Source organism: Conger conger, chromosome 13 (genome assembly GCF_963514075.1).
Source record: "Conger conger chromosome 13, fConCon1.1, whole genome shotgun sequence".
In the NCBI taxonomy this organism is placed as follows: Eukaryota; Metazoa; Chordata; class Actinopteri; order Anguilliformes; family Congridae; genus Conger; species Conger conger.
Window position 1 is genome coordinate 33,714,524 of NC_083772.1, and position 25,995 is coordinate 33,740,518.

General features: G+C 46.9%; 1 protein-coding gene across 1 annotated transcript in view; it reads left to right on the forward strand.

Moving 5' to 3' along the window:
* The first annotated feature begins 3,382 nt into the window (after positions 1 to 3,382).
* Positions 3,383 to 25,995, forward strand: part of sik2b (salt-inducible kinase 2b) — a 49,934-nt gene continuing 27,321 nt past the window's right edge. The window contains 4 exon segments of the mRNA XM_061216995.1: positions 3,383 to 3,823; positions 9,609 to 9,725; positions 14,770 to 14,833; positions 24,828 to 24,989. Of these exon segments, the coding sequence (XP_061072979.1) occupies positions 3,686 to 3,823; positions 9,609 to 9,725; positions 14,770 to 14,833; positions 24,828 to 24,989 (481 nt within the window). The 5' untranslated portion in view covers positions 3,383 to 3,685.

The following is a 25,995-nucleotide window of genomic DNA, read 5'->3' on the forward strand; positions in this document are numbered from 1 at the left end:
GCTACAGCGGGGATCGAACCATCGACCTTGCGTGGCCCAGTCATGTACCATAACCACTACACTACAGAGCTCCTAGGTGTAGCCTTCCCTGGCACGGTCAGGATACATTCAGGCCTGCCAAGTGTACTCCATTTTCAGATCAAAGGGTTCCAAGAGGCTCTCTATCTCCATAGAGGAAGCCTGTTGAGTTCAGTGGCTCGCAATGTCTGGTTTTAAGTGTCTACAAAACACATGCTCACTTCCCTCTAAGGTGACTAACCTAATAGTCTGTCAGTAAGATGTAAGAAGCACATATCTGTTGAACAGGTTGGTTACAGCTTGTCAGATGTTGGCATTGATCTCCAAAGCTCGTCAGATGTTGTGGCTGTGGTTGGTATTGATCTCCAAAGCTTTGGTTCACATAGTATCAGAGGGAAAATCATCCAAATCAATCCAATCTGTCGCCAGCTGGTTAGCACTGGCTGGGAAGGCAAGCAGATGTTTCTTAGGGAATCCCCAAGATTCTGAACTCTCAAGTGTATGAAAGCCTGTTAATCCAGTAAAACTGTCCGTAAACACATTGACAGCTGATCCATAGAGAAGCTCATGCTGAGTTAACATTCACACTCACAAACTGTGACCATGCCAATTCATTATGTCACAGAGCAGCACCATCTGTTTCTGACAGTAGTTGTGTCATTGTGAATAAAACCAATACAAATGTTGCACAGTCAGAAAAATGTTTGAATACAGTTTGAAAAGCAGTATACACACATTCCTGCGTGCACACACTTGGCTATGCACATGCACACACACACACCCCCCCACCTCCACCCCCCCGAACTGAGAATTAGAATGTTCTAACTGTGTTCTGAGTGGTTTTGAGCTCTGGGGCTTAAAATAAGTGAATGGGCTCCAAGCTGATACAACCTTTTAAATGTAGAATTTTTCAATACTTTTAAACAGTATTTTTGTATACAAATTTACACATTTTTGACACAAACTCATTTTTGTCAAAAATGTCAGTTAGAACCTTCTAATTCTCAGCTCACGCCTCGTACTCATGCTCATATGCATCCAAATGCATCATGCGTACACACTCATACATACAGTGCATACATATATACAGACATGCACACACAAACCCATTAACCCTTTAAGGTGTATGATCAAGTGTATGATTAGAATGCTCTTAACTGAGGAAAGAAACACTCCAAAAAACAGCTCTTGAAAGGGCTATGCAGGAGGTGCAGTGTGAGTACAGCAGTGTGCGGGGCACTACATTTGTTTGCAGAGGAGGAATCACACATGCAAGAAATTGACCAATGACTGGAGTCCCCAGTCTCCACTTTCCATGTCAGGCTCTCACTGCAGGAGTGAAACTCTGAATGGGGTCGGCCACACACGTTGTGTCAATGTCCTATCCTTCCCCGTTGGCATGTGTGTTTACTGTCACTAAGAGCACCCTATGTGGTTACTCCTTTTTCCATTTATTAATTTGTGTAGCTGCACAGTAGAGGTTTTGAATGCAAGCGCTTGATTATTTATGTTTTACTGAGACCATTTGCACAATAGCATTGGTAAAAGACCTTGTGCCTGCAAGAACAGGTAAGTGAAAAACATCTGCTACTTATTTGTTCTTTGGTCTTATGCATGTATTGTTGAGTCTATGCAGCAGGGGGCAGTGTAACACTACAGTAGGGGAGAATGGCAGCGAGTGGGTAAAGGCTGCTCTGGGCTGTTCACAGGAAGCATCATCCCCATGGTGAACTCAGAGCAGGAAACAGGAAAGAGAAACATGGGACATATAGGGAGAAGTTAAGCTTATACTGACAACTCTCCTCAACCGCTTTTAATATGTTTCTTTCATGACTGACAACATCCGATTTACTTATCTGGATTTTGACTAATAAATGAATGCTATAACGGAAAGTAATTCAATTAATCAGAGTGACAGGGATCAGGTACCAGTGGGTGAGCCGTTACACCATCGCAGTTCACATCCAGGGAGCTCACCAGACACCACTACACAGTCTGTGTGAGATCATACAAACCCTTTTTTTTTTTTTTTTATAAATAAAATAAAATAATTTTCTCTGTTTTCTGATTAAAAGAAAAACATTTTTCCGTTGATATCCAAACATGGTCAACTTAAATGTGCAATAGCTGGTATGAACACTCCCTGCCAAAAGTGAAAAGAAGAGGAAATGATATGTAAAGTGTGTTTGCTACAACGCAGAATTCCACCTGGTGAGATTCTGCTCAGATAGTACGTTTAAGCTGGCTGCAGCCAACTGTGACTGGCATATGACATTTCACAGCCTCCCTGTAATCTTCTAGAAATGCTATTGCATTCCCCAAGCATTACAGCAGCACCACAAGTAGACCATCTAGTATTATCTAGGGATATGAAGCACACATATTATGGTCATATAGTGCCCTACAGTACTATAATAATGTGATGATAATTGCTATCATAATGCTCCACATTGCTGATTACCAAAAAATACCTGGTGGAATTTGATTAGGCATTTCTAAAATACTACTGTGCAGTACAAGTGGCTGTAATGTTCTCAGGTGGAACATTCATGTCCACAATGTAATGTTTTAGAATAAAACAAACGTATATTGGGTGGCAGACATAAGCTATGGCAAACAAACAAGGCTGAGTTGCAGCACTGTGCTGTTGTTTTTGGCCTCAATGCAAAAAATATCCAAATGGGTAAATTTTCTTAGTAGGTACTCTTAGTACACAATGAAAAAGAATCTAAAGGTGTGCAAGAGTGCAACTGTTTGCCAATAAAATGTTAAGATGTGTGTGTGTCGCAATGTATTTAAACTTTTTTGCATGAATGGTTGTGTACAAGTATAAAGAAAAAAAGTTTTAAAAGTTTTAGTTGTTACATGTACGACATTTTAATCGAAATGCATAAGGTTGCATGTTGGGAAACGGTCGCCAGTGGTTGTATTCTAGAATATCCTGTGCACAGCTAGGGAATATCAGACGGTTTGATTAATTCAGTAGCGAACTACTGTGTTTATTTAGGTGCGACAGGCGCCGTCTGAAAGGTCTTGATCTACAAGGCACTGATCTACAAAGTCAACCAATTAAATGCCTTAAAATACATGTTTCCTTTTCTTCCTCTCCTCCGCATTCAAACTCCAACTTAAGTCTCTGAAAACAAAAACTCCCGTCGGCAAAACTTCACAGCTTGCTATCAGCTCTGTGCCGGACGAGCAAACAGACCCATAGTTTTCAGAATAGCAACGCTGCCGTTGACGTAAGAGGTGGGTCTCGTTGTCTTGGCGACGAATTGGCAATGAAGTGTGGAACGGCTTCAAAGGCCCGCCCCCTGTACAAATACCCCCATCGGCTCTGACGTCAATGCACGTCAACCGGAGAACATGATGCCTGCTGCAAGTCAACTCGTGCACTCTCGCTAATAGAGCTGAAATATTATAGCCCTTTTGTACTAGCAAGGGTGGCGTGAGAGACCACGACGCTCGCAAATGTCCTGTTTTCTTTACTTTGAACCGAGCGCGCCGTCAACGTCCAAGCTGGCTGGCGATCCGGGGACTGTACTTTGTCTATTTTTGATAGACATATTCTAACAAGCTACTTGTTTTCCCCTTCTTTGATATCGCAAGCAAGTGGCGGGTCCCTAGTACGTCCTCCCTCCCAAATCCCATACACTCCAAGAGCAGCATGGTCATGGCTGACAGTCACCAAAAGCCGATGCTTCGGGGTCCAGTTCGAGTGGGCTTTTACGATATCGAACGCACTTTAGGAAAAGGCAATTTCGCTGTTGTGAAGCTGGCAAGACACCGCATCACCAAAACCGAGGTGAGTGCTGCTAAATTAAAGGTTATATCGTAGCTCCAAGTGCAGCTCTGAACTCTCACTTTTCGTGTTCAGCTCACTCTTCTGCTATTTTGCATTTTATCAAGCACTGTAGCTAAGTTACACGATATTGTTGGTTCGCTAGCTAAGTAAGTTAGGTACATGTCCAACCGCATTTATAGCTACCGCGTTTAACTTATAACTTAAACTTAAGCATAAAGTAGACCGTGTCCATACTGGGTTTTGTAACCTGTTTATATAAAGAATCCTGGCTGATCGACTTTAACTGACTTGTGCATAATGTTATACAGCTAGGCCTACCAAAATTGTTGTTTTATGCGTTTATTGTGACGAAAGTAGGCTAGTTAGTAACATGTTCACTTATGTTGCAGCGCTGTGCAAAAGTTGCACTGTAAACACTGCTAATGTCACTGCTGCAAAACGTATGTAGTACAATCTTTGTCTTGCTAAACCATGCTGTGGTTTTACCACACAGCCTATTATTATTATTATTATTATTATTATTATTATTATTTGTACATCATTCTGACCTTTCACATGATGCCATTGCAATCGGGAATTTGGTCCAGGATAAGGCAAAATGCTAGCTACATCTGGCCCACAGTTGTGACAGTGTAAACAACGGGGTTGTTGATATCTAGGACATACAGCTACAGCCACTGCATGGGTTATATAACGCAATAAGTGTGATTTTGTCGTTTATTAGATAATCTCGATCTCCTTGTGCACAGCTGGCGCATCAGGCAAATATTCTACGCCAACTGAACTGCAGAGCAGACAACCACACACATAGACCGAGTCCCAGAGCCTTACCAACCGTACCAGCACGATTCATTTAGTCTCGTGAGCTACCGATAAGTTTACGCGCCTTAATGCCTGACAATGAAACCTAAAGATCACCATGACAATTTCAGTTGGTTGTATGCACGTCAGCGAATCATTATACTATAATCGTAACCCTTGACAAGTTGGACGGTGTTTAGGCATCTAAAACAGTTTAGGAATATAGCAGAGTATTTCGTCATGCTTGACCTTAGACTGCATTTTTGCGAAAAAATATATTTTAATAAATCTAAATTACCTTCGGTGATTGTTTTTTTTATTTTTATAAAGAGAATGAAGCTTTTGAGGTTAAAGCAACCCAGTACTGAATCTTGTAAAGATTTGGCCTTGAATATGCCAGAATATTGGAAGGGGTGGGGTTCACCAAGTCACCTCCTGTGTTATTACTTATTTACAGTATAGTAAAGTTCAGACAAAGTGTTTTGGCAGATTTCTTCAGAGGACTGGGGGCTTGCTTTCAGTCTTCTGCTCCTGTATGAATTGAGAGGCCTGTACAGCATTGCATCGCAGCCTTCAGAGCTCTCTACCTATCAGACGGAGCAAACAGTGGGGGTTATGATAATTACCCTTTGTTTTGAGCAAATATAATCTGAGACTCAATGTTCTGAATTATTAGTCCAAAACCTCAGTGTTTGTGTGTTCAAAGCTGTTTTGTTATTGGCAGACTGTCCTTTCCGTAGGGTGCGGTAGGAACTGGTGATGCTTTTACACCGAGAGTGTTTCTCAGGCCTGGTCTATGAAGTTGCTGGTTTCAGCCTTTTGTTTTGTGCAAATATTTGTAAGGCTGCATGTGAAAATAAGCACAGCGTAGTCGCTGTCTCCATTGCTGCAGCTCTTCTGTCTTCTTGAGTCCTGTGGATTTGCAGCTCTCTCTCTCCTTCTTCTCCTTAGTGGGCTTTGAGTCGGCTGGTGAGCTGTCTTTGTGGCAGAAGGCATATGCTCTGTGTAGCCTAGCCAGAGACTGGGCCTCGGTAGGAGAAGAAGGGAGATTAAAGTGTTAAAGTGACAAGCCAAAACAGAATGACTTGAACCCTCCGTCGCAAAGCAGTTAAGCCTGGCTGCAGAACATGCTGGGTGAAGCACTGGGTGTTTTACCGTCTGATTTGATTTCAGCTGATTCCCTCCCAGGGGCCTCCAGTTCATTTGATGGTTTCATTTGGGTTTTTTAATGGTGGGCCACACTGGGTTCTGCTGGTAAATTTGTGATGGGCTGGAATGGTGGCGACCATGGACGATTGTTCCAGTTGTTGTTAGCTGGGATGGTTTGGGTGTGGTGGGCTGGGGAAGTTGTTACAAAGTGGATTGGTTTGGATGTGATTGGCAGATGTAGGCTAGCTGTTAGAGTGGACTGGTCTAGATGTGGTGAGCAGGTGTTGGGTAGATGTTACAGAATGGACTGGTTTAGATGGGGTGAGCAGGTGTCGGGTAGATGTTAGAGTGGACTGGTTTGGATGGGGTGAGCAGGTGTAGTCAAGATATTATGGAGTGGGACTGGTTTGGACATGGTGGGCAGGTGTAGATGTTACAGCTGCCCTCTCTGTAACATCTACACCTGCCCACCATGTCCAAACCAGTCTACTCCAGCAAAACATACCACTGGTTTGAATGTGATTGGCAGATGTTGGCTAATTGTTACAGAGCGCACTGGTTTGAATATGGTTAGCAGGTGTCGGCTAGCTGTTACCGAGTGGACAGGTTTAGATGTGGTGATCAGGGCTATGGTCATGTGCCTCACTGCACTTCAGAGATGACAGCCAGCTGGGAAGGCATTGGCATTCCTTTTTTAGCAGTTGTCGGTGAGGCGATCTGAGGTGAAACCGTGTCATATGACCTTTGTTGTCACACCGCAATTTAGGGGTGCATGTGGCAAGAACATTCCAGACTGGGTGGCAATGTGCTTAAAGTATGTTTTGCTACTCTGGTGGTGGATAGCACCGTCTCCATTTTCACTCCTACCGGAGTGTTTTCTTACGCTTGCGAGCATTAACTTTAATTGAGCGGTCGCTAACTTCCTCTGCACGTGATCTGAGAGTGGCAAGAGAGGCTGACAGAAACGCAGTCATACTGTATCATAGCTCGCTAACTAGCTGTGAGCATTTGTCTTTTATTTCTCTCTCCCTCTCTTCTCCATGCGGCCTGGTCAGGCTCTTCCCTGTCATAAGCTCCAGGGCTGCTGAAGCGCTACAGACGTCGAGTGCTACAGCAGCAGGTTCATTCGCACAGTACACAACATGGCTGACAGATCCTCTGTTGAGTCATAGTGAGGTTGCTTTCCAGGCCTCCTCTTGCCAGTGGAGTCTGTCACTGAGGGTTTGTTCATCTGTAAGAGTGGTCATCTACAATTTATTTTGCTGTATGTGCTCTAACATGCCCTTCAGTTTGTGTTTAGCCATAGTCTGGAGATGAACCAGCCAGATTTTTAAAAGGCTACCATTTTTCTTTTTCTTTTAAGGCCTTCAAAGAGGTGTCCTAATTTCAAAACAACTGGTGAATTAAGTACTGGCTTTATGAATGCTGCTGCCTTATTTAGCATTAGGTCTATGTGTTGTTATGCTTTAACTTTATAGGCCAGCTAAGACTGCCTATAATGCTCGTCCGGATGCACAATTGGCCTAGCATCGCCCAGAGGGTGGGTATAGTCTGCAGATTCTTCCCTGTCTTACACACAGAGTAAGTCCCCGGGAAATTGCTGTGTTGCAAGAATGCTACGCTATGACCTTTGGAAGCAAATTGATAAACATATGTTTGGCTTAACCATCTGGAACCTTAGTTGTCTAATTAAAACTTGCTCATGCCCACTATTTTCAAATCAAATTCAGTTCATATTTTTAGGCTATGTAACATCTTTAACCTTTCACTTCAGCTGTCATATGAAACTGCACACACACCCTTTTAATCGCACCATAGTGCGTCATAGTGTCTAACGACATGCCTGATCCAAGCCTTAAACAAAGAATGCACCAGTCTGAAGAAGAAAACCAATTTCAGTCTCGGTTGCACTTGGTATCGAAGTAATCCACACTCACTTCCTTACCAGCTGTTTGGTTCTTATTTGTTTTTTCTTTGACTTAAACCATGTGAGCATCACATATTTGTTTTGTCTGTAGATTGCCCTGGACTGAAAAGAGGGCATAACCACAAACTCTTCTCACTGGAGCTGTGGCCGGTAGTGCTAGAGGATTACAGAACTACAGACCAGATGTGTGTACAATACGTTTGTGGTCTTAGGCACCTGTATAACATTCTGTACAGATTAGATTCTTTCAAAAATACTATACTATACAATAATGTACTATACATTTTACATGACATTTTAGTAATTTGGCAGAATAGTATAGAAACTGAATCAAATCACTATTTTTTGTGACCACCCTTCGGCGTTAAAACTGCATCACTTCTCTGAGATAGCCAACGCTGTCCTGCAGTTCTATAAGACAATCAGCAGGGAGGTTGTTGCAGAACTTGCCACAGTTCTTCTGCAGACTTTGATGGGCTCCTTCTGATCTCAGACAGCCTTGATCAAGTTTTTATGTAAAAAGTAGACAATATGTTACTTTTTAAAATTAAATACAAAAATGTCTCTGTAAAATTTAAAATGAATGAAAATGAATGAAAATGAATATTTGGAAATCTCAAATGTGTTCTTTTATACTGACACAATCAAACTTGGGTCTAACAATGCTAGCTAGCTGCTTACCTGGGATTAGGTAAGAACAAATATGACATTGATTAAAGTGCATCTATTGGCATCATCTCCATAGACAGCCTTTTTTGCACACTCCCTTTTCACGGTTTCAAACGGTTAGCTAAAAAAGTATGTTGAGACTATGTTGGCGAACTTCAGCTAACATTCGCTATATTGAACACTAGTCAACTCTGTTTGAGTTTCCATTTCAGTTAGCTTCCCTTACTTTGGCAAGTCGGCCATATGCTGCCGACCCATTCAGACCATGCAGGATACATATGGCTGTACAGAAATCACCTACGACAGCACTTAGCACTTCAGTTCCCTGTGCAATCTAATTAGACATGTCTACAGTAGCTTTTGTTTTAGTAGCTCTGTGTATGTGTGTGTGTGTGTGTGTGTGTGTGTGTGTGTGTGTGTGTGCATACACATGTGCAAGTGTGTTGTATTGTGTACAATGACCTTGATGATTGCAGAAACAAATCCATACAAGCTAGTTAGCGCGTAGCTTCGTAGGTGCTTTTCGACAGAAGTTTCTGTGCGCTACGTTTCACCTAACCTAACCTAAGATTGTTGGTTTTCATTTTTAAAACTTTTTAAATGGCATAGCTCCCAGTCTGACTTTATTTTCAGTGGGCTACATGCACCTTTTTCTGTTGAAGGTTTAATGTTCCTAAGAAGTCCTCTGTTGAGTAGAATGTAGTTCACTTCTGTGTACTTCTCTTCTATTCTATGTTCAGTGTAGTCCTGAGAGGACAGAATAATTGGGAGGGGCTTGTCTGACTGACACCTGTGTCACGCACACACGGACACACACTGTCGTGCCTGCGTTTACCCGACACGTGCGTAGAAATCGTAAAGGGTTTGGGAGCTGGAGGCAGCCAGAGAGGTTCATTAATGCAAAGCATGCTGCACCGTGGTTATACAACAGACGGCTGTGACGATGACGATTCGACAGGGATCAGCTCTGTGGAACTTTATCTGGGCAGCAGATCTGTCCTGCTGAGGTTCACAATGTGGCCTGGCCTGTCGGACTGGACCCTGTCTCTGACCTATGATCCCTGTGTTTGGCGCTGCTTTATCGCTTCTTCAGTTTTTTTTTTGTTTTTTTTTAAACTGGAATACATCCCTTGCCTCAAAGCGATTGGTTGCCTCTTTGCCCCTGTCAGCATGTGGAGACTGATTGGCTCCCGTGTTTCCTTCATGACTTTGGTGTCTCACTGTGTCCCTCTCCTGCAGGTGGCCATCAAGATCATCGATAAAACGCAGCTGGACGCGGTGAACCTGGAGAAGATCTACAGGGAGGTGCAGATCATGAAGATGCTGGACCATCCGCACATCATCAAGCTGTACCAGGTGATCTTTTTCTCCTCTGACGCACCACTTGACACACTCAAACCCTAACACACTACCTAACCAACACAGCCTGACACACTCAGACCCTAACGCACTACCTAACAAACTCTGACACACTCAGACCCTAACGCACTACCTAACCAGCACAGCCTGACACACTCAGACCCTAACGCACTACCTAACAAACTCTGACACACTCAGGCCCTAACGCACTACCTAACAAACTCTGACACACTCAGACCCTAACGCACTACCCAATCAACACAGCCTCACACACTTGGACCCTAACGCACTACCCAACCAACACAGCCTGAGGCACTCAGACCCTAACGCACTACCCAACCAACACAGCCTGACACACTCAGACCCTAACGCACTACCTAACAAACACAGCCTGACACACTCAGACCCTAACGCACTACCTAACCAACACAGCCTGACACACTCAGACCCTAACGCACTACCTAACAAACTCTGACACACTCAGACCCTAATGCACTACCTAACAAACTCTGATACACTCAAACCCTAACGCACTACCCAACCAACACAGCCTCACATACTTGGACCCTAACGCACTACCCAACAAACTCTGACACCATAAAGCACTCCCTAATGCACCTTGAGTTCTAGTGCGTGTCACATTGACACTATAGCACCCTTTGACCCTGTAATACACCATTACTCTTAAGTCGCTCTCATGCCCTAACAAACTTTGATACTTTTGATGACGCATTTCCTCTTCCCTCTAAACCGTGTGCTGTGTAGTCTCAATGCACATTTACCCAAACAGATATTAGTAGTTTTTCAAACTATTATCTTTACAATTGCTATGCTGAGTCATAAATATTTGGTTTATCTTGGTCTCAGGCAGGAGAACTGCCCAGACTCGAGGTTCCTGATTACTTGGTCACGGTTCAAATATTTGTTATTCAACAAAAATCATTATGGGTAATAAAATCTTTTGTTCTGTTGGCTCACGAGAGCTTTACGACCCTTTGTGGGGGGAAAAAAACACTGATATTTCGTAGTTCTCCTGCCAGCCGGTGACTCATTATTTACACGAAAAGAGCTGGAGTTCCGTGCCGTTCTTTGGAAGCGGGCGGAGAAGACCAGGCTTTATTAATCAAAGGTTTCTTCAATGTCAAACTGAACACAGATGAGAAGCTCTCAGGTTTAATCTGTCATAGGAACCGCACTCCTTTTTGAAGCGCCCCAAAGAAGTCGTTTTCGCTCACCCCTGGCCTACAGCGAGGCACGACGGCATGGGCAGGATTTGGGAGCGTTTGATTGGCCCAGCGCGCGGACGAACTCTCGCTCTCACCGCAAGCCGGATCCCGAAATCTCCCCTGTCGGGGGTGACTGCACTGCATTATATAAGACGCTCGGTCGGCCACGGTTTGCCGGGGGAACGGTGAATGGCAGTTTGTTATTACACAACCCGGCTGGCGGCCATCCAGGCAGCGCTGTGTAATCGCCGCGTATCATTATTTCCAGCAGCTCGTCTGAGCGGACGGCCTGGGTCATTTAGTCATTTCCTCCCTGGCCTCGTACGCCAAGGGGAGGCTCTGCATATTTCTCTCTTCGCTGCACCCCCCGCCCCCCCTTCCCGGCCAGGCGGTCGACCCATCGCCACCCCCACGGTCTTTTCAGCACGTCCTCCTTCCCCCCCTTCCAAAACAGCCCCTGCTGCCAAGTACAACGTTTCATGCATACATTGCCGTCAGTCATATGGAGCCCTGGATTCCTAGCTTGGTTATTTCATTGGACGTTTGGGAGCTTCTGACGTTTTGCTCTGTTCTTACATCCTCAAACAGTGGGAGCCTTTTCTTTAGCTGGGTTTTCATGCAGGTCCTGCCTCTGCTGTGCTGAGTTGTTGGCCTGTGGATTTGTAGGTTTGCCCAGAATCATATTTCAGATCTATAATCTGCACTCTAGGCTGCACTCCCTTGTCAAATTGTCACTGTGCGCTGTAGCCCATCCCCAGTTCTGAACACTCTGAACACTGTAAAAATACTTTGTGATTGTTTATTGCTCAATTTAGCTTTAGGCCCCAGCCTGTGCTCATGGTGAGAGCTTTAGGCCCTGTGCTCATGGTGAGAGCTTTAGGCCCTGTGTTCATGGTGAGAGCTTTAGGCCCTGTGCTCATGGTAAGAGCTTTAGGGCTCTGTGTTCATGGTGAGAGCTTTAGGGCCCTGTGCTCATGGTGAGAGCTTTAGGGCCCTGTGTTCATGGTGAGAGCTTTAGGGCTCTGTGCTCATGGTGAGAGCTTTAGGGCTCTGTGTTCATGGTGAGAGCTTTAGGCCCCAGCCTGTGTTCATGGTGAGAGCTTTAGGGCTCTGTGTTCATGGTGAGAGCTTTAGGGCCCTGTGCTCATGGTGAGAGCTTTAGGCCCCAGCCTGTGTTCATGGTGAGAGCTTTAGGCCCCAGCCTGTGCTCATGGTGAGAGCTTTAGGGCCCTGTGTTCATGGTGAGAGCTTTAGGGCTCTGTGCTCATGGTGAGAGCTTTAGGGCCCTGTGTTCATGGTGAGAGCTTTAGGGCTCTGTGTTCATGGTGAGAGCTTTAGGCCCCAGCCTGTGCTCATGGTGAGAGCTTTAGGGCTCTGTGTTCATGGTGAGAGCTTTAGGGCCCTGTGCTCATGGTGAGAGCTTTAGGGCCCTGTGTTCATGGTGAGAGCTTTAGGGCCCTGTGCTCATGGTGAGAGCTTTAGGGCCCTGTGCTCATGGTGAGAGCTTTAGGGCCCTGTGCTCATGGTGAGAGCTTTAGGGCTCTGTGCTCATGGTAAGAGCTTTAGGGCCCTGTGTTCATGGTGAGAGCTTTAGGGCTCTGTGCTCATGGTGAGAGCTTTAGGGCTCTGTGTTCATGGTGAGAGCTTTAGGCCCCAGCCTGTGTTCATGGTGAGAGCTTTAGGGCTCTGTGTTCATGGTGAGAGCTTTAGGGCCCTGTGCTCATGGTGAGAGCTTTAGGCCCCAGCCTGTGTTCATGGTGAGAGCTTTAGGCCCCAGCCTGTGTTCATGGTGAGAGCTTTAGGGCTCTGTGCTCATGGTGAGAGCTTTAGGCCCCAGCCTGTGTTCATGGTGAGAGCTTTAGGGCTCTGTGTTCATGGTGAGAGCTTTAGGGCCCTGTGCTCATGGTGAGAGCTTTAGGCCCCAGCCTGTGTTCATGGTGAGAGCTTTAGGCCCCAGCCTGTGTTCATGGTGAGAGCTTTAGGGCTCTGTGCTCATGGTGAGAGCTTTAGGACCCTGTGCTCATGGTGAGAGCTTTAGGGCCCTGTGTTCATGGTGAGAGCTTTAGGGCCCTGTGTTCATGGTGAGAGCTTTAGGGCTCTGTGCTCATGGTGAGAGCTTTAGGACCCTGTGCTCATGGTGAGAGGGTCCTAGAAAGGCCAGTTTATAGTCCAGCGACGCTCTGACCATATGCAGTGGATGTCACTGGTCGCAGCGACATGTGTTTATACTCTGGGCAACTAGAGTGTGTTTATAATTTATACTATATGTTTATACTTTTGCTAAGGACAACGCCCATTGTCCATGTCGTGCGACCATGAACTGTCCATGAACGTTCTGCAGTTTCAGTCGAGCAACACTGGACTATAAACTGGCCTTCATGCTTTCCTGACTAAGCCTGTTTGGGAAGCCTTAACTTTGCATTCTGAGGTTTGCAACATGAGGTGGTGTACATATGGGTGAAGAGCAGGCATTTGCATGAGAAATCAAGGCTGTTGCTGGACTTTGCATACTCGGGCGTCTGTCCTCCGTGCGGGAAAATTAGTTTGGGAAGTGCTTCTGCGGTCACTGAGCCGCGCAGGGCCCCGGGAGGAGCGTCGTCGTTCCGACGCACTTCCGTAGAGCGAACGAGGAAAACAGAAGCGCCCTGACGGACGTGTCACTCGCCACCGCTGCCGGCAACGTGAGGAGAGTCCCGTTTCTGAGAGTCTCCGTAAATACCGCCGCGTTGCTCCCGAAACGGGGCTAAATGAAGCAGCGCTTCAGTCCAGCAGGGCTCCTGTCAGGCCTGCGTATCGCGAGCAGGGCTGAGATTTGCAGGCTGCAGACGGGAGACATCGCAGCACCGCTGACATCACGCTCCTCAGCCGAGGGTGTGGCTGAAGTTAAACTTGTCGACATGTAATTATATGCAGCGAAAAATACATCTAAATAGAAATACAGTCGAAAAATACTTGAAGTGAACATTCATTCCAAAATGACTGAATTAACAATATTGACTGCATTTGTTTTGTTCTATATACAAAGCAAATCCGATGGTAAAACAAATAAACCAGTATTAAATGTATTTATTATATACCTCTATATAAACTAATGTATCCAATAATAATTGCACATTTGATGCTGACGATAATAAGTACTTTCATTATCATACTATGTTTTCATTTTTTAAATAAAGATTAATGTACCGTGCATTTCTGTGGGTTTTTCTGTAGCTATGTAAACAACGCTATTTTTAGCTCTCTCTCTGTCTCCTTCGTATTGTCTAATTTTGTACTCCACCCACACAATACCAGGCTAATCGATGCTGTGTTGATGAGTTTGGTCGATCGGGTACAGCAAGCTGCATGTTTGCGTCCTTTCTTAATGTGTAAGGTGCTGTTACCTAACCCCTCAGTCAAGAGACGGGTACTTGTGTGAACACACGCATTACATGTGTTTGGATGTACAGGGTGCTGAGCTTTTAAGAACCTTGAGCAAGGCCCTTATCCTCCCATTGCTCCAGGCGGGATTGGCCCCTGCTTGGTCAAATCAACTGTAAGTTGCTTTGGATAAAAGTGTCAGCTAAATAACTGTAATGTAACTGTGATCGGCATTAATCCCACTGTCATTTGGGAATGCTGTAGTGTTGCATTGTGGGGTTTCCACACTTCTGCTGTGTTAGAGTTCTCCTCAAAGCAGTGCGTCATTTCTGATGTCTAGCCTGTGTTGCAGGCTGGTAATAATAGGATTACTGCAATGAAAACGTTGGTGTTTGTTTTGCAACCTGTGTTAATAATGAGCTAATCGTATTCATGCAGTTTCCCTCGTCCCGCAGGTCATGGAAACCAAGAACATGCTGTACTTGGTGACGGAGTACGCCAAAAACGGGGAGATCTTTGGTGAGTATCAGAAGTTTTACAGGACCGGTGCTTACGTGTACATTTGGGGGCTGTGCTCTGTAAATCCTGCTCCACGCGGGGCTGCAGTGCCCCTGCATTCATGTGGCAGGAGGCACAGTGTTGAACCATAGAATCTTCTAGAATAAAGAGCGTTCTCACTTTTGTTCAGTGCAGTTTTTGCCTTTTCTCTTCCTGCCCGACTGGTAGCTCTTGGAATGAGTCCATCAGGAGATTGAAAGATGTCATTCAGTTTGCTGCTGTGTGTGTGTGGTGTGTGTGGTGTGTGTGGTGTGTGTGGTGTGTGTGGTGTGTGTGGTGTGTGTGGTGTGTGTGTGGTGTGTGTGTGTGTGAGTGTGAAATGTCTAGCCTGTGTTGTAGGCCACTGATAATCCTGCAAGTGTCCATATCATTAATCTGTACTGTGTCTTTATATTGTTTTTGTCCTTTATTGTCACTTTGGTATGTGGACATGAATAAAAGTATTGTGTGTGTGTGTGAGGCGGGCGTGTGGCGTTCACTGCCCGGCTCGGTCAGACACAGGATCCAGGGTTGGTGGCTGGAAGGATCCATTCAGTTCCAGCAGAAACAAACACACAAAAACAAGTAGATTATATAAATTGGGATTTGTGTTGCTCTGGCTGAATGGTGTGATTGTAAGCTGTGTACAGAGCAGGACAGAGGGGAGATTCAGCCGGGGCCCTGGGGGATTTTAGCTTTGAGTGATTACCGGGAAATGCACATGCTCTCTTTGTTTCCCTGTCCTGGGTCCTGTCCCCTGGGGACCTGTTAGCTCCTGTTAGTCCTGGGTCAGGGCTGGCGTGTGTACTGCCACTAAGGGCAGCATGGAGGTTAATTTTGCCCAGACCTGTAGGCCGTACTCTTTCAGCTCCATCTCTATAACTCTGTGTGTAGTCTCTGTCAGTCTGCCTCTCTGTCTTACCTTCTGTAAGTCTGTTTGCATCCTGCATGTCTGTGTGCCTCTGTGTGTGTATGTGCACCAGTCTGCTTTTCTTAATTTATCTGTCTGTCTGCCTGGTTTTATCTCTCATCTGTTTGACTGTCTGTCTACCTACATCTCAGTCTGTGTGTGTGTATGCACCAACCTGCCTTCTGTCTGTCTGTCTGTCTGTCTGTCTGTCTGTCTGTCTGTCTGTCTGTCTGTCTGTCTGTCTGTGTCGAGGTGTGATGTGTTTGGGTTAGGACAGGGAGTCCCTGTATGTAGAGGTGTGATGTGTTTGGGTTAGGACAGGGAGTCCCTGTATGTAGAGGTGTGATGTTTTTGGGTTTATGGGGGGAGCCCCTGTATATAGAGGTGTCATGTGTTTGGGTTTGTGGAGACCAGGTTTTACAGCAGCCTGAGCGCTTTGTGGCGGGGGGGAAGGTTTGCGGCTGCCGTGGTGATGGAGCTGAGCACATTCGCTCCTGGTTCTCCTCCCCTGACCCTACCACGTGCCTCTCAACCCTCACTCCGTTACGGGTTAAACCTCAGCTGTGCCTGTTAGACGTCCTGTTTAAGTCTTTCAGGCCCATTAGACCGGTCTCTGTTGTTCCATAACTGTAACTGGCTTGATAAAGTCTTGTCGCGTTCCTGCCTGCTAGCTATCGCCACGTCACATCGCTGACAGGCCAGACACAAACAGCACAAGGAAGGTGAAGCCCTGAAGGTCAAGCGTAGTTTGCTGTGTTCCCTGTAAAAGCTGCAGCGCTTTGTCATTAGGCCTCAGTCAGGATGCGAACGAGAACTGCTCTCAGCTGACCTTCCTGATTAAACACGAGTCATATACAACAACAGTCCTGAGCCAACCAAAAGGAGAAATGTGTGTAAAACCTTCCTGTCTTTGCCCACTGGCCTGTATCACCCTTCCCTGTTCTAGTGTTACATTATCGCACAGTCTCTGTATTTTATCTTTGAATCTCCTTTTTTCGGTTTAAACGTCTCCAGCACATTTTCCAAGTCCTGTCCTTTTCTTCTTTTCTTTATCTTCCTCTTGAAACATGTTTCCACTGTGAGGCGAACCAGATTTGCTGTCTGGGGCGAAGTTGCAGCCACTTTGTTCCATAGGGCGGCAGGGGAATTAAATGGGAAAACGTTTTTCTTTGTTTTAACACAGTTTAATCCTCTGTTTTATACTTTGGAGCAATTGTGTGTGTGTAGGCCTGGGTCGTCACGGCAACCTCCGCCGTCTGACGCTGGCTTCTGTTTGTCTCCCGCCGAGCGGTCGTTAGGGCAGAGGGCTGCACAGCTTACGCGGTCCGTGGGCCGAGGGGGTTTCCCCTGGGCTGCGAGGCCAGAGAGTCCTGCCCTCTGATACCCTCCCTCCGTGGGTGACACTCGCCGTGTATGTGCCGTCCTGTGGGACTCCCAGCCAGGGTTGGCCGTTGGATGTATCAGTACGTTGAGATGGAACGATACCACGCGACGCCTCAAGATGTTTTTGAAGACCTACGTCGTGTTCACCGTCGACTGAAGTAACTCTTGTCGTTAGGAAACGTTGTCCGGGTGACAGGAGTTGAGCATTTTATCTTGTTTTCTGGAGATCGTTTCTCATTCTGGAGGTGGAAAGGTTTTTGTCACATGGTAAACCTGACACTGCAGCCTGGCACTCCCAGCAAAACATTAGCCCTTCTTATATTCTCACCGTTTCAACCCAGGCAGTCCTGATGCTATCTAACTGCCATCCATGCCTTTTTTCCCCTCTTACTTTGTTAAGAATGCGCCTGAGTAACCTTTTTGATAGCATCTTACAGCTTAAATAGTTTGACGGTCAAATAACATTGAGGCAGAGAATGGAGGAAAAAGGATACAACCCGCTGAAACAGTGGCGCTGGCTCGTGCCAGGCCACTTCGCGGTTAGATTGAGCTCCGCTGGATTCCAGCCACTGTGGTGGCCTTATTCTCTCCAAACACAAAGCATGGTGGTATTATACATACAAACAAAGACATGATGGGTACACACACTAAGACAGGGTTTGTGTGAGGAAGACGGGAGGGGGAGAGGGAGAGAAAGAGAGTGATGGTAAAATACATTTTTGCATATGTATGAGATTCCACTTGCCCTGGAGTTTGTTACTAAACCGCAAAATAAATTATCATACTGTGAGCTTGTTTTATTGCTTCATAATATAATATAAGATATTAAGGCTCTTCTCTGTCGGTTCTCGCTATAGCAGATATGTGGAAATGCATACTCATTTTAAAATGGGTGGTTAATGACTGGGCACTGAAGAGGGCAGGGCACCGAGGTGAAGGAAACCTGAAAGACTGAACGTAGACATTAGCACAGCAAGTCAGCTTGAGGTCAGCGTTTAAAACCTGGCGTTAAAACCACAAGAATGGCGGTTCAGAACGGGGGCACAGTGTACCCCAGAGCACGGCTCCTGACCTATATTTCACCAGTGGACGACCGGCTACGCTAATGACCCTACATTTCACCAGAGGACAACAGGCTATTCTAATGACCCTACATTTCACCAGCGGACGACCGGCTACGCTAACGACGGCACGTAAACACGGTCGACTGCCGCAGAGAAGTTCTTGGCAGATGAATGATGTAATTTAATAACGGACCCCAGTTCTTCATCCCCCCTCCCGCCCACCCAGTCTAGCAGCTGCCAAGCCTCTTGGGGATATTACTGTGTTCGGTACCTCTTAGCTGAGTAGAGGAGTGAGTGTTTGACGTGTGTAAGTAGCCAGCTCTCGCTGTGGCGTACCTGGGAGTGCGCTGGCTGGCAGGAGGCGTCCAGGGCTCTTAGCGGTCGGCGTGTCCCTGTGGAGGAGACGCACAGTGTGTCATTAAGGGCCGCTCTGATAACAAGGCGGGAGGCTGTAATGGGAGAAGCGGACGCCAGCTAGGCTGTGCGCGCGTGTTATCATGGCCGTGGGCTCAGACAAGCCACACCTGGCTGTCTGTCCTCGGAACAACGATGGTGGGGCCCGCAGGTCACTCTCAGACCGTGCGTGCGTGTGCGTGTTATCATGGCCGTGTGCTCAGAGCTGTGTCGAGTCATACAGGTGTGGCTGTCTGACCTCAAAATGTCAACGGTCGAGGACGCAGGTCACTTTCAGACTGCACGTGCGTGTGTGCCTGAGAGAGAGAGTGACAGAAGTTCAAACATTTGCCGAAGCATTCTCAGTCTTCTACTGACACTGCACAGCTAGAGGTTCATTTGAGACGGCAAGTATAACGAGACACAAAACAGGTAAACTGGGTCGGGCCCAAACTGACCAAGTAAAGGCCACAGCTGTCCCACAATGCAATGGGCATGAGCAAATGAGACGTGTTACCGCTCCTTCCCTGGACTGGTAGCAGGAAAGGCTCAATAAAGTATCTCACAAAAAGTCACAGACATGATAAATCTGCGTTGATGTGTAGCTGAGCAACAGGAATCTTCTGGAAGGTAACAGCGTATCCTTAAGAAGGGCAAGTGTCCTCAACCCACGGAAAGTACAAGGAGTTTCTAAAACAGATCGGCATGTCTCTGTTAGGACTACATTGTGCAACTTTAATAGCAGTAATATCCTTGCGAAATGTCCACATGCATAACTTGTGGCATCAGTATTGAGATAACATGCCTCTGTACTGTATGTGTGGTAGGTATGCAGAGAGTCCGTAATGTCAACGGAAGTATTTGTGCTCATTAAAAGTCAGGTATTAGAAAGAAATGCCCTACCCATGTTGTAAAGCCAGGGTTTTTAGCTGGCCTGTGTGGGTCACCATGGTTCACTGTACTTATGTGCCCTTCTTTTGCCTTTTATATGGTTTTTAATCCCGTACAAACTCGGTCTCCTAGCGGTGCACTGCAGATCTATTACCTGTGCTGTTACTAATCCCCTTCTACTGTGAGTGTGCTCCAGCCCTCTCCACGTCCACTCTTAATGTGCTCCAGACCCTTCCGCCAGGTGTTCTGCTGTGTGCTGCCAGTTTATTCCTTTGCGCTACAGGCTTCCGCTACAGGGGGCTGTTGGTGCACCCCAAATGCAATCCCCAATTCACCCGTTCTGACCTTGACTGGTTGCCCCTCTCCTCTGGTAGTGCGTGTAGCGGCAGGGCAGGGCACTGTGTGTAGCGTTGAAATGTGGCCCTGTAGTTTAGCATAGTGCTTTATCGTAGCTGTGTCGCGTAGCGCTGTATCTTAGCTTAGTGGCATAGCACTGTGTCGTAGCTCTGTAGCGTAGCCCTGTGTTGTAGCTCTGTAGCGTAGTACTGTGTCATAGCTCTGTAGCGTAGAACTGTATTTTAGCTCTGTTGCGTAGCACCCTGTCGTAGCTCTAGCGTAGCACTGTGTCATAGCTCTGTTGCGTAGTACCTTAGCTCTGTAGCATATTGCTGTATTGTAGCTATGAAGTGTAGCACTGTGTTGTAGCTCTGTAGTGTGGTGCTGTAGAACAGTACCATAATGTAGCACAGAAACATAGGACTATACCGTAGTGTAGCATGGTAGCGGAGATAAGCTGTGTAGTACTGTAGCGTAAAACTGTAGCATGGGTCTGTAGTGTAGCATGGTAGAACAGATATGCTGTGTAGTTCTGTAGTGTAAAGCTGTAGCATGGGTCTGTAGTGTAGCGCAGAGGAGCCGGGGAAAGTGGGTCAGTGTGGAATAATGAGGAGCTGAAGAGAAGGCAGGAGAGCAGAGAGGGAACACAGGACCTCAGATCCAGTTTAGGATGGGAGAATGTAGGCCACGCATATTTTAGGCAAAGCATCGAGGGGGGGCACAGCTGTCTATGAAGAAAAGGTTTCAAAACGTCATCTGTCTCTCTCTCTCTCCCTCTCTCTGTCTGCCCCCACCCCTCCCTCTCTCTCTCTCCCCTCATCCGCTCACTTGGAAGCAGCGGCTTTGATTTACAGCTTTCAGATTTCTGGAAGAGTGGCAGTTTAACGGCGCTAAATAAGGACAGGCGTGATTTGAGGGAGCTGGCTCCACGCAGCGCCAGTGTCTGTGCCGCATCACCTGGATGCGGTTTGGCGGGCGGCTGTGATTGATCGATTCCTCCTTTTCCACGGGGGAGGTTATATTAGCCCGGAAAGAAACACCAGGCAGGGGCGGGCAGAGGAGACGGCTAAACGCTGCTGTTGCTTCTCGAGCACCTTAGCGCCTCGTAACTCCGCTGCCTGGACAAAGGCCAGGTGGGAAATTTACAGCGGGCTGTGCTGTCCGCAATCACTTTAAAACCGGAGCAACAGTTAGGAGATTACGCCCGTCTTGTGTCTTAACAGAAGCCAGACAGGGGTGTGGTGTTTTTTTTTTGTTTTTTTTTGTCACCCTTCCAGCATGAGCCGGCTCATTTCCGGGCCTTTCCGTGGCGCGTCTGGTTCCGTCCGCGCGCTGGCCTGCTACCGTCCACGCGGTCAGAACGGCGGTCTCTCCGCGGGGTCGAATGAGGCTGTGCTCCAGGGGTGTGTGAGGGGAACCTGAGCGGTGTGTTTTTTCGTTTTTTTTTCCGAGGCCCAAGAGAGTGTTAGGAGCTGGTGTCGAGGGCCCCGCCAAGCCGTCCTCCTCCGAAGTGGAGTGGCGAGAGAAGGCCTCTGGACGTGGTGTGCGCTGAGCTGTGTGCCGTTAGCACGTTAGCGTCGGCGGCGAGCAGGCTGCACAGGGGCTCTGTTAATTCAGAGCTTCCTGACACATTCCCACCCCGCGTGTGCTTTTTGATTAGCAATGCGGCTCAAAGCGAAATGGCCGGCGGTCTGGAATGTGGCACATTCTGTCTAATCTGCAACCCCCCTCCATCTTCAGCTAGGCCCTGACACACACACACACACACACACACACACACACACACACGCATGCACGCATCTTCGCACATAGCCATACTCATACACACAGAACAGATATACACATGTACACATACCCATCTTCACACACACTCTTAACAAACTCACACAGAGGCGCAAACTCACACACACACAACACACATCCCATTGCTCCCATGGGTCTCGGGCCATCCCAAAAAACAGTTCCCATGCACACATACCCTCTTCTCACACACACACACACACACACACACACACACACACACACAAATAAGAGAAGTGAATCAGCACAGGGCCTTCACAGGTCCCACCGAATGAAATGTGGGTGGGACATCACGGGGGTCAGTGCCATCTCAACGGGTGCCAAGAGTCAAACAAACCCTGACATTCTCCCCTCCGTTCCTAATCCACGCCAAATATTGACCCGCTCACACAATGTCACGCACAGCTTCAGCTTTTGATATTGTTGTCGTTGCGTTGTGAAAGCGCATCGCGCATCGGGCCTCTCGCTCGCTCGGTGATAATACTCGCCGTGACGTGGAACAGCTTCGGTGGTTTTGGCGATGGCGACGGTGCGTCTCCCACTCTCGCCGGGAGGCTACGTGACCCATTAGCAGGGCAGTGGCTGCAGAGGGGAATTGGAGTTTGTGCCATGTAAGCAAATGGAAGAGTCTCACAGCCCCGAAATGTAAACAGGGCTTTGCATAACACTCCGCAGCCGGGCTGGTGAAGTCAGGTCACGTCGGCTCCTCCCATTCTCCGCCCTCCCCCTTCCGCTATTGGCCAGCGGGCGGGAGGACAGGCCGCTCCCCGTCAGCCTGTGAAAGAGGTTTACTGGAAGGTAGAGAATCGCTGTTGCACATTTTATCATAAGCAGGGGTAACGGGGGGGGGGGGGGGGGGGGGCAGGAGGGTAGAAACTTACAGGGGAGGGGTCAGCATATCACATGACAAAAGAGCATACGTGAGCTGACTTTTTTTTCTTTTTGTGATTTCATCTTTCTCCGGCTTCCCTATGTTCAAAGGGAGAACGGACAACACGTTTTCTCTCAGCTTGTGGTCTTGCTATTGTTCCATTTTCTCACAATAAATGAACTCTTTCAAGCCTAAGTCGGAACCTCTTTCAGTTGCTTGTTTTGTGGGGCTTGGAGCCTGGTAGAGGGCAACACAGCACTTGTGGCTCACTTCATTTCAAGTCATTTCACAATCATTTTTGGTGAAGAGACTTCTCACTTTGTTTTTGTATGCAAGTAAAGTGTGCTCCCTCTGCTCTGAATGTTGATGTTTTCCACTGTCAGATTGGTTTTGGTGAATTTGCGGCAGGCTTGGAGTGACTCCCTGTTACATAAGCGCTCTTTTGCCTTGTTAAACTGCAGGGGTGATTGGACACAGGTGGTGAGGTTATTTGACTTTGAATGTCAAGCCAGGTGAAAACCGAGAAGGACAAATTCCCTGTACTCAGAAGGAGCGCGGTGTTTTTCCGTATCAGCTAGCTGGCAGATGTTGCCGGTTTGGGCAACGGCTGAAGTGCTCACGGGTATTCAGTCAGACACACTTAGACAGAATGTATCCCAGAATGCATCAGTCTCATTCCGCTCTTAAGAAGCTGGAGTTCATAGCTGGGTCTAAGCCTAAGACTAGATACGGGAACCATGTTAAATGAATTGATCATGTTGAGTGCTTTTTATTTTTTTTATCACCTCTTTGGATTAAAACCAGTGCTAAATTCCACCCCCACTCCCCAAAGAAGAAAGATGCCAATGTGGTAGACACCTGGTTGGTCATTGCAAGATTGCAACCAAAACAATAGGATTATAATTAATCCTCCTCCACCTCAACCCTCAAACCCGAGACCTCACACCTCCCTACCCCAAGCAGGAATGTGCCACTGTGGGCATGGCACTGCGCCAACGGCCCTGGGTGTGGTGACCGTATAATTATGCTGCCAGGGACATTTTTGTGTTCACACTGACCATAGCACCCTTACTGTTGTTCGATGTGGCGTGTAACTTATAATTGATTGGTCAAACAGACAATTTAATTTGAGTCCTGCAGAGGTGATTTGTATCTGAAAGTTATGGTGTTTGTTACCGGTCTGCAATATATTATTATGAGAAGAAACTACAAATCATTAAGAGATGATGGTAGATCAATGCATTAAACTTGAATAACCCTGACGTTTGACTTAGTTTTAATTAATCTGAATATGCTTAAAAGTGATTGAAGGTGGCCTAAAGCTGCTCTCTAGCCAGATTAAGTGTCAAATTGTTTACCTTTGATATCATATAAGTGAAATGTGGGTTGAAAGAGTATCTGCAAGTGTTTGAATGTGAAACCCAGGGAATTCTGGGACACATCATGAATTTCCCCTATAAATCCCCTTGACAAAGCACATTTTAAATGCCTGCTTCTGATAACCAATAATTTTACCAGGGTTATGGAATGAATAATTAACAGTAAAACCACTACAAATGCTGCTGCTACTACTACTACTACTACTACTACTACTACTACTATAGTACAATTACTGCTGCTGCTACTACTATTACTACTACTGCTCTAGTACAATTACTGCTGCTACTACTATTACTACTATAGTACAATTACTGCTGCAACTACTACTACTATTACTACTACTACTATAGTACAATTACTGCTGCTATTACTACTGCTATAGTACAATTACTGCTGCTACTACTATTACTACTACTACAGAGCTATTACTGCTGCTGCTGCTGCTGCTGCTGCTGCTGCTGCTGCTGCTGCTACTACTACTATAGTACAATTACTGCTGCTACTACGGCAGAGCTATTACTGCTGCTGCTACTACTACTACTATAGTACAATTACTGCTGCTACTACTATTACTACTACTACAGAGCTATTACTGCTGCTGCTACTACTATTGCGACTACTACTACTACTACTACTACTACTACTACTACTACTACTACTACTACTACTACTGCTACTGTACTATTAATGCTACTACTACTACTGCTGCTACTACTACTACCACTACTACAGTACTATTACTGCTACTAGTGTTGCGATATTAGTAGTAATAATTTCTGACTTCATGGGCTCTCCTGCACTATAGAAGTACTCTATGTTCTTTGGAAGAAGTTCTTTCTGAAGCAGGTTGAACATCTGAGTTTACAGGTTAACTTCACCGCTTAACACTGAAGTTTTATGTGAAAATAGAGATTATTATAACTTGTTACGATCTTCCGTCCCCCCTAGACTACCTGGCCAATCACGGGAGGCTGAGCGAATCGGAGGCGCGGCGCAAGTTCTGGCAGATACTGTCGGCCGTGGAGTACTGCCACAACCGCAACATCGTCCACCGGGACCTGAAGGCCGAGAACCTGCTGCTGGACGGGCACATGAACATCAAGATCGCAGGTACGAGCCATCCCAGCATGCCGCAGGGCGTGGGGGTTTCATATTCCCCCCACGGCGTGCGGACACTTTCACACCGCTGCCGGCGTTCTGGGGCGTTTGCAGGAGTGAGACGCTGGTACGACTTGCCGTAGGAGTGGGAAGGCCATCTGCGCCAAACATCAGGGATATGCGACTGGCTCTGGCAAAGTAAAGCCTACGTCCAAAACAACTATTCTAGATTAGAAACGGTCGGGCTGGAAGTTTCACCAGGTAGGCCTCAGTACTCATGTATATTTTCATTAAGATGAGTCATACCAAATAGGTCTGAAAGTGTTAGGAGAAAGCACCCCAAGGACCTTCGTGAGGGCCTATATGGGCCCATAATGGCTGCCTGGGAGAACACGCACTGCCATACTGGCTTCTCTCCAGCTGCAAAGTGCCTTTTAAGGTCCCTGCTGTCTCGCCTCCGGTTGGGCTGAATCCCTCCTGTCCCCTGTCCCCTGCCTTCCCACGGCCCTCTCCACTGAGGTCCCTTTCCGCCGTGTCTCTGCCCCCGCGCTTTCGGACCTTCGACTTCGTCCCCACGCGCCTGTCACATGCCGGCTGTCCCGCAAGAGCATGGTCCGGGCGCGCGCGCGCGCGTGTGTGTGTGTGACAGTGTGTGTGACAGTGTGACTGTCTGTGTGTGTGACTTTGTTTGTGTTTGTGTGACAGTGTCTGTGTGTGTGTGAGAAAGACTGTGTGTCTGTGTGTTTGTGAGCTTGTTTGTTTGTGTATGTGTGTGTGTGACAGAGTTTATATGTGTGTGTGTGTGTGTGTATGTATGTGTGTTTGTGAGACAGTGTGTGTGTGACAGTGTGTATGTGTCTGCGTATATGTGTGTGTGACAGTGTGACTGTGTGTGACAGTGTGTGTGTGACGGTGAGTATGTGTCTGTGTATATGTGTGTGTGACTGTCTGTGTGTGTGTGTGTGTGTGTGTGTGTGTGCACCCTGTCCTAATGGTCTCCGCTGCAGCCCGCCCGCTG